General features: G+C 54.2%; 1 protein-coding gene across 4 annotated transcripts; it reads left to right on the plus strand.

The window, feature by feature from the left end:
- The first annotated feature begins 1,822 nt into the window (after positions 1-1,822).
- TRAPPC3 (trafficking protein particle complex subunit 3) lies at positions 1,823-8,267 on the plus strand. 4 transcript variants are annotated; one of them, XM_059830750.1, is made up of 6 exons: positions 1,823-1,881; positions 3,790-3,837; positions 4,980-5,077; positions 5,301-5,400; positions 5,661-5,843; positions 6,528-8,267. In XM_059830750.1, the coding sequence occupies exons 1-6, from the start codon at positions 1,840-1,842 to the stop codon at positions 6,645-6,647; spliced, it is 591 nt and encodes a 196-aa protein (XP_059686733.1). In that variant the 5' UTR covers positions 1,823-1,839; the 3' UTR covers positions 6,648-8,267. The 4 variants fall into 4 exon arrangements, with proteins under 4 accessions (XP_059686733.1, XP_059686735.1, XP_059686734.1 ...); XM_059830752.1 differs by lacking the exon at positions 3,790-3,837 and adding an exon at positions 5,165-5,174 and having other exon boundaries at positions 5,293-5,400; XM_059830751.1 differs by lacking the exon at positions 3,790-3,837.
- Positions 8,268-8,775: the final 508 nt, after the last annotated feature.

The following is an 8,775-nucleotide window of genomic DNA, read 5'->3' on the forward strand; positions in this document are numbered from 1 at the left end:
GGCCGCGGGCAGCTCGGGCCCATGGAGACCTACATCTACGTGTGGGTGAGCTTGCTGGCCACCTGGCTCAGGGGGCTTGTGCCCACCTCCGGCATCGCGGCCGTGGGGTCTCCGCTGCCCTTGCCTTTGCGCTCCCCTGGATGCAGCTCTTCACCTGGGAGACGCACATGGCGTGAAAGAAGAGCACGAAATGGCCATTTGCCCGCCAGTGCTGGGATGGGACTGGGAGCAGGAGGGGAGCTGGCGCTCGCAGGCTGCTCCCGTGCGCTTTAGGGATGGGAGATGAGGGAGCAGAGTCATCTCAGCCTCTCACGGGCACCGTGTCCTGCTGCTGCCAGAGATGGAGGCCATGCAGGCAGTTCCCCAGCCCGGATCAGCTGCGCCAAGAGCTGGTATCAAACCCAGAGGCTTGCAGCCCGCCAGCAGCCGAGTGAGCACAGGCTGCGCTGGGATGGGGATGTAGCCATGTAAGGCAACGCCAGCAGGTCAGCCGCAGCCAGCGGGAGCCCGGCTGGCCCCCGCACTCCCCGCTCTGCTGCCTGGCGAGCGATCACCCAGCTGCTGGATTCCTGAGCAGCCGGCGGGGGGGTCCCGCTAACGCCTCCCTCTGCACCCAGAGCATGTCCTCCTGCCCAGCACGCAGCCTCCATCACACCGCCCTGGCTTGAGCCACCCTTGAGCACCGGTCAGCGATCAGCACTTGCCCAGCAGCGTGTCTAGGATAAAGACATACCCGAATAAATAAAGAACCGCCAAGCAGCAGTGTCCCTCTGGGAGCAGAGGCCGGTGCTCGGGCGGCCATGCTGGCTGGGGAGGGTCAGGGGGAGCTCGGGTGTTCTGGTAAATATTTACTGCAGTTGCATGGAGCTCCAAGCCGGGCTGATTTCTGCGACACCCCATCCCCTGCCACATTTCTGCAGGGCCGCGTGAGTGCCTGGCAGCGCGAGGTGGGGAAACGCTGCGTCGAGCAGCTCCCGCTCCCACCCGGGGCTCCGAGCCGGCCGCGCCCCGCCAGCCCAGGCCTCGCTCCATCCGCCCCGGGGGACACCGGCTGCCCTTGCCCCAGGAACCAGTTTCTGCCAAGACACCGGGGCCGGCGGCTGGGCGGGCACGGGGCAGCGCGGGACCGAAGCCACGGCAGGACCCGCCGGCCCCGGCACACCAGGGAAGGGAACCTTTCCCCCGGACAGGCCCTTGCTTCGGCAACGGCCCCTTCCGTGAGGAGTCACTCATCCAGCAAAACCCCTCGCTGCCATCAGCGGGGCCGGGGGGCCTCTGCAGCGGGGCCGGGCACCCGCGGGTCCTGCTGGAGGCCGGGCAGCGGCGGGCCGCCGTCCCGCCTTCACCTGGGACCGGTCGCAGGGAGCAGCTCCCAGTCACCGCCCCGGCCGGGCAGGGCCCACCCGCTCCCGGCAGACACGCAGGGAGGCGAGGGCCGGGGGAAACGCTCACGGCGGCCCCGGGGGCGGCGGAGCGACCGGCCCGGCGGGCGGAGGCGCCCCCTGGCGGCGTGCACCCTCCCGTCGCCCCGCCCACCCCAGCGCCTGCCGGGAGCGGCGGTCAGGTGACCCTCCCCGCACGCCGGGATTTGTAGGCGTCTCTCCGTCACGTGAGGCAGGGCACGCCGGGAAGGTAGCCCCGCCTCCGCCCGCCATGATGGTGCGCATGCGCGCAGGGCGGCCGCGTTGCGCTCTGGGGCGCGTAGTTCGGCGGTGCGGCCGTGGCCGGGCCGGCAGCGCGGCGCGGACTGCGAGTCCCGTCGTGCCCCGCGGCGCGGCGCGGTGCGGTGCGGGAGGCGGCGGGGCCGGGCCGGGCCGGGGACGCAGCGGGCCGGGCAGGATGTCGCGCCAGGCCGGCCGCGGCACCGAGAGCAAGAAAATGGTAACGGCGGCGCCTGAGGGGCCGGGCGGGCCCCGGCGGGCCCCTGCGCCGCCCGCCCGCGGGGGCAGGCCTGGCGGGCCCGGGGCGCATCGGCCCCGGGGCGCCCCGGCGGCGGCGATCGCAGGGCGCGGGCCCGGGGCGGGGGGTGCCGGAGGAGGCGGAGGCCCGGCCTGGCCCGGCTGTCAGGTCGAGGCCCGCGGCAGGGCCCGGCTCTGCCCGCCCGCCGCCGGCCGGCCGCTGGGCCGCGCTGCCCGCCTCGGTTCGCGGGGTGGGCTCGGCGGGACCTGCCCCTTCGCCAGCACCGCCCGCCCCTCTCCGGGCCGCCACCTGCGGGCGGGCGGGCGGCTGCAGGGCGGGCAGCGGCTGCCGCCGTCCTGCGCCTTTCCCGCCCGCCCCGGAGGCCCGAGGCTCTCGTCAGCGGTGCGGTGCGGAGCGGGGGGCGCTGCGCGACCCGCGCGGCGGGAGCTTAGGAGCCCGCCACAGCCCTTGAACGGGCTCGGCCTGAAGCGTCCGGTGCCCGCAGCCGTTCCCAACCGGAGCTCCCGTCACCTGCACCGCAGGGCAGGGAGTGCCCGGTGCTGCGGAGCCGGACAGCCGACTGCCGTGTGTCGGGATCAGAGATCGGGCAGGAGCAGGACTCTTCTGGTTATGGACACTTTACAGTCAGAGCGCAAACGCTTTTCCCGCATCTCTCTTTTCTCCTCTCTAACCCGATTCCGTGTTATCAGTCCAGCTGAACTGAGAAATGAGAGATGGAGAATGAAACTACAGTGCTGAGGTCTAATTCTGCGTCAAAACAGACCGATTTAATTCGGTTTTAATGCAATGTCAGTATTTGAAAGCCAGTAATAAAAATAAAATCTGTTTTTTCTCCCTCTTCGGCCAAGTTTACGGGCTGGTTCAGGCTCAGCGGAGGCCAGGCAGCTGCCCGCTCCTGCCTGCTCTGCACCACGAGGGATTCTCTTCTAGGAATTCAACTCCTTAAATACAACGATTTTTATTAAGGAATTGGTGTTACTTCATTAGGATTCTGACATATTTGTAGCCACAGAATGGTTATATAGTGTCAAGACTATACACTAGTCTGCAATACAAAAAAATTAAATAACGGAAAAAGTATTGGGCACTTTAAATTCCATTACATGGATTGAAAATGAAGAGTTCTTTTACAAATATGAATTTAGAAGTTTGCCTTTTTATAACAGTTTAAAGTACCTGAATAGCAGCATTGCAGGCGATAACGATGACGAGCACTGGGTTTGCAGACTTTGGGGGTGATAACAGTAGGTGACGGCTTCATGGCTTTACACAGTAAATGACAACATCTTGGACTGTTAACAGCTGGATTCCCTCCATCCATTCACCCCCTACTCTCTCCAGCTGCCAAGCCCTGTCTTTACTAAAATTACTGAAATCCTTAAAAATAGCATAACCTTTTTTGCATGTTTGTTAAATTCTCTGCCAAATGTCTGACTCTGCCAGTTGAGCTACAGGAGACTTTCCCCTTGTCATTCGCTCTTGACTGATGTGAACTTCTGTAACCTTTATCTTTCCAAGATGAAAACAGAATTGTAAGTAAAAAAACCAAAGAATGTATCAATTCTCTAGATCTAAAATTGGGCAAAAGTACCAAGGAGCCTGACTGGTTCTTTTCACGTGCTTAAAGCCTTTTGGTCACCTAATGGCTGTTGACCTCGTGATTTACAACGACAAGGTGGAATTCCCTGCATCTTCTGAGAAACCCAATTTCTATTTGTTGAGTGTTGCTGTTTGGGAGTGATTCCTCCTTGTGTTTGTCTTGGCTTTGTGTAAACTTGTTCAGAATGTAGTGCGATCAGTGTTGTCACTTAACTCTGATGTTGTCTCTTTTCCCTTCCTTTCTGCCTGCCTGCTGCTTTCATTCTGTAGTATTGGTATTTGCCATTCATTTCACCTTCTGCATCTGTGCATCTCATGGTAGGTGATAGGCTTTTAATCTGAGATTAGACTCTCTAATGTTTCTGAATGCTAAAACTGAAAGCAGAAATAAATTATGATGGTTTATTTGTTCCTGAAAACACTTCCTTCAGGTTCTGTGAAAAGCTAAAGCCTGTTGTAGCTTTTCGTTTTGCAGCCTTTAATGACCGTGTAATCACTGGTCTGGCTTAATGGCTCCCAAGAAAATGCACTTTCACATAGTTGCTTCAGGTTGAGGATCAGTGATGGTGGTGGCTGGGAGAGGAGACTTCTTCCCTGGGTGTTTTCTGCAAGTCTGGCAACTGTGCAAAGAAAGCCCAAGTACCTTTGATCCTAGCCAGGCACAGAACGTGGATGTGCACAACACAGATCTGCTGAGCTGACCTGAAATCATCCTTGCTGTTCCTCTTCTGGGTCTGAGGAGCTGATTTTAATGTATGAAGCAAATTATGGGCCTAGATAACTTTCTAGGCACCAGATGAGTCTTGTTTTTTCGTGGTAGCAGAATGTAATAAATCTGTGAATGGACGAGCATTTTTTGTCCTGTTGAAAGGACCAGAAATGGAGCCTAACGAGTATTGGCTATCTGCAGCGCATTTATGAAACACAGATAACAGACAGCAGTTTAAGCCAGTTTGCACCTCTAGTTCAGTGATGAAAATAAATTCAGGTCCCTGGCAACCGCACGTTTAGCCATCCAGGAGGTGGTCAGAAGCACACGAAATGACCTGGAGGTGTCATTCCAGTCATCTGGGGATGTGCTCATTAAAGCAGAAAGATGCTAATTGGCAGCTGACGAGAGTTGCTAAGAAAGGGCTACAGAGTGCGAGCAGCATCCCGGCTTGTCTCTTCAGGTCAGATTCGGGACACATTAATGGGAAGTGCTGTGTGTGTGGAGAGAGGGAGAGAAAGAAAGTGCTCAGTCGTTCCTAGTCAAAGAGGATTTCTCTTTCCAAGGAGACTGAAGTTGCCTTGCCAAAATATGAACTGGGATCTCTCCTTATTAAGTGGCAAATTCCTTTGAGACAGCAGGTTTCTGTTCCCCCTCTCCGGGACAGCGGAAGCAGCGCTGGACACAGATGCAGCAATGCTCAGTCAGTTTTCTCTTTGGCTTGTGCTAAATCCCTTTTGCCTCTGTCTAGAACTCGGAGCTCTTCACGCTGACGTACGGTGCTCTGGTCACCCAGCTGTGCAAGGACTATGAGAATGACGAGGACGTCAACAAGCAGCTTGACAAAATGTAAGTGGATCTGCTGCATTGGAGCCTTGTAGGAGCTCGGGTTCACGGTATGGCACCTCTGTGTGCTGCTCTAAGAAAGCCTGGCAGACTGAATTTTATGTAATACTGACATTTCTCAGATACAATTTTTTTTCTTCCGTTATCTTCTCTTGTAAACATTGGCTGTCTTTCTAAAGCTATGCTCTTCCCACTCTGTAGCTGTTGCTCTTTGGTACGTTCACAGGGGTTACAACATAGGCGTTCGGCTAATAGAAGACTTTCTGGCCCGGTCCAATGTCGGAAGATGCCATGATTTCCGTGAAACTGCAGATGTTATTGCAAAGGTAATCGTAAAAGCACAGCTTTGTCAGGTTTTGTCCTGGTTTTGCATGTGAGGATAGAGTATTTGCTACTCACAGGATTGTTCTGAGAGTTTGAGATTTTGGGAAGGAAAAAGAGAATTAGATCCCTGACTACTGCTGACTGGTGGGAATTGGGAGAAAGGAGTGGTGTTTTCAAAACCCTTGAGTAATTTTACAAAGATAGAAGCTGTGCTGTTGCTTCATGGGACATGTTCTTGTTCATACTCTGTTTGACATAACAGATAGCATTTAAAATGTACCTGGGCATCACTCCGAGCATCACCAACTGGAGTCCTGGAGGCGATGAGTTCTCCCTGATCTTGGAAAATAACCCCTTGGTGGACTTTGTTGAGCTCCCTGACAACCACTCATCTCTCATCTATTCCAACCTGTTGTGTGGAGTGCTGCGAGGTGCCCTGGAAATGGTGAGCCAACATCTCTCTTCCAGTGAGACAGATAACATGAATAACCAAGGTATTAGGAGATACTTCAACGTCTAGTCTCTGTTTATTCCTTTTGGACTTGAAACTCATTCCCAGGAGAAGTGCAGAGCTACAGGAGTGCTCGGCTGCTGTTGCGTTTGGCAGCTGTGAGTCCCAGAGGTGCCAACCAAACCTCTTCATCTTACGACTCAAGTACAAACGCTCGTGTCTCCTTAAATTTTTATGAAGCTTCAAAATCCTCACTTTGTAACTGCTGTGAGCCCTAGCTGGGAATTTGCAGGAACAAGAGAACAGCTGTGTCTCAAATTTAGGAGTCTGTATTTAGGCTTGAGTATCTTGCTCAGCTAAAATTTTTGAGGAACATACATGGAGCAGCAGGACGTGTAGCCCTGAGTGACAGGGTTAATTGGGCTCTGATCTCTGCAGGGAGTCCCTGTTACTCTGTAGGAGGTACGTTTGCCGAGGTAAGGTGCCCGCTGTCCACCACGTAGGCCACAATGTACGAGGAGGATGTGATCTTGAAAAATAACGAGTGCTTCCCTGGAGCTCTGGATTGCAGGTCATGCCCTTAGAGTCCTTAAACTGGTCCTTCACGATCAGGTGGTTCCTAAAGAAGCTGATAAGGGCGAGAGATAACAGCTCTTCTTTTCCTCTTCCATCACCTAGGTTCAGATGGCCGTAGATGTAAAATTTGTCCAGGACACACTGAAGGGTGACAGCGTCACAGAAATAAGAATGAAGTTCATCAGGCGGATTGAAGACAATCTTCCAGCTGGTGAAGAGTGAATCGCAACCCAGTCTCCCTTTGGGACTGGAGGGGACCCGCTGGTTTTGGCCATTAGCTTTCGTCACAGATCTGTAGGGATATAGCGCTTTCATCGCAGATCTGTAGGGATCTAGTGCCCCTGTACATTCAGACTGACTCACTGACTGTTTAAGACATTGTTATATTCTTCTACTGTTACTTCCATCTTCTGTAGAAGACGATTGTCTGGTTGCTGTTCATTTCACAGGTTCATTCTGAAGCTTTTTCACAAGGTGATATCTTTTTCGTATTCCCCTGGGGACTCTTTCTACGCTCAGTTTCCAGTTGTGATGTTTGGCTGCGCGAGAACCACTGCTCGAACTAGAAGAGTTCCAGCCTGTTCAAATCTGAATCCGTGTTTTATTACAGAATTGGAGACCAAGCTATGAGAGCCCACTGATTTAATGTTAAATGCTGTCCTTAAAAAGAGGTGTTTAAAATTCATTCGGAGATAAGTGTGTAGTATTTCCGTAGACCAAACTGGCTTCCTGCATTTGATTCTGAAGTTACCAGTAAAATGCGAGCTAGGTACAAAGGGGTGGTTTGGGAGAGCCGTTTGAGCGTTGGCATCCGGTCGGGGAGGCTCTGTTTTCTCGGGGAGTGGTGGCATCACCAGCACCGGCAGGTTCAGGAGGTCCGTGTGGCCTGGGCCTTTCTGCAGTTTTCTCTTCCCCAGCAGTCTCGTGCCTCCCCCCTTGGACGGGGAGAACCATTAAATTGCAGTGGAGCAGCAGTGAATATTTTAAATGGAGAAAAGGAAAGAGTGGCTAAAATGTCGTCGGTGCTCTAACACTGTGTACAGTCCAGGGGCCGCGGGGCAAGTCCATGGAATGAAAACCAAAACTCAGACTGAGGACTGGGAGGTATTAAATGCATTTCAGCAAGTAGAGTCTGTTCTCCCGTTACGGTGTATAAACACTGCACAGCGTGGAGGTGGTGCTGGGGTATATCCTCACAGATGTTTAGGCTACAACAGAATTTCCCCTGTTACTTGAATTGGCAAGCTTCGGCAGTCTGTAGCACCTGCTGTTCTGTAAAATAAATACACAAAGTAGTGTTATATCTCAAAAAGCAAGATACTGGAAAATTAACTTCCTCTGCCATCCCGTTCAGCCAGAAAACGCAGTCAGACGTTCAGTTCTCAAATCACTTTACATAGCATGAAGGCACAGATCCACAGAGATAATTAGGAGCTTGAAGTCAATAGCTCTTGCTCACTTCCACAGGAGCTGGCGGCTCAAATACCGTTGTAGGTTTATGCCTGAGTGTAAGGTGAGAGAGAGAGAAAGCTGCTGCTGGGCATTTAGGTTTGCCGGATGAACGTTGAGTCGCCTGGGTGCTGGCTGGCTAGTTTTGCCCAAATGAGTCCCTGTGGTGGGAGGGTTTGGATGCCCCGTGTGGTGTGTCTCCTGTGAAGGGGCAGTGGTTGCTGTAAAAGCAGTTGGAGAATGACACCGAGGAACAGCGGTGGCTGGTGGGTTTTGGAGGCAGAGGAGCTGCACGGTCATGTTGCAGAGATGAAAAAGAGCCGTTGTTTCTCATCGTTGACCATTACAAGTCATTTTAAGGCTGCATTTTAAAAGCAACTGCATTAAAAGAACCCTGGTGTCAACTCCTTGGTTTCCTCTTTTATTTTTGGTGACGCGAGTGCTGGTGTGGGGCAGTGTCTGAGTGGCGTGGGCTCACCGCCCTGCCTGGGGCTGGCAGGGTGACGGCTGCACCGCACCAAGAATGTCTGGCTACCGGTGCATGTGAAAGCTGCTCCCTGAAGGAAACCTGCCCAATATTCAGCGCACGGAGGGATTGTGGCTGGGGGTGGCACTTGGGGGCTGATGGGCAGCGCTGGGAAACCAGACAGTCAATGTTTGCTTGTTTGAGGACTGGCCTTTTTCTGCCCGATGAATACCTGTGCGTGTACAGAGCAGGGACTCGCTACCACCAGCCCAAAGCAGCCTGCCGCAGAAAGAGCTAAGACACACTATTTGTAGTCATTCATAGTGGCAAAAAATCACCTCGGGAGGCATTGGTGCCTCCCCCACGCCAGCTCAGCGTGGGGGCTACGCGACGGCTGCCATCAGCCACGCGGTGCAGCGCGCAGTCGAGGAACGG

The sequence above is a fragment of the Gavia stellata genome, chromosome 29 (assembly GCF_030936135.1).
Source record: "Gavia stellata isolate bGavSte3 chromosome 29, bGavSte3.hap2, whole genome shotgun sequence".
Classification (NCBI taxonomy): Eukaryota; Metazoa; Chordata; class Aves; order Gaviiformes; family Gaviidae; genus Gavia; species Gavia stellata.

Coding starts and splice junctions, on each gene's coding strand:
- TRAPPC3 (XM_059830750.1), top strand. CDS start 1,840: ATGTCGCGCCAGGCCGGCCGCGGCACCGAGAGCAAGAAAATG. Junction 1,882..3,789: donor GCACCGAGAGCAAGAAAATG/GTAACGGCGGCG, acceptor TTCATTCTGTAG/TATTGGTATTTGCCATTCAT. Junction 5,078..5,300: donor AACAAGCAGCTTGACAAAAT/GTAAGTGGATCT, acceptor GTACGTTCACAG/GGGTTACAACATAGGCGTTC.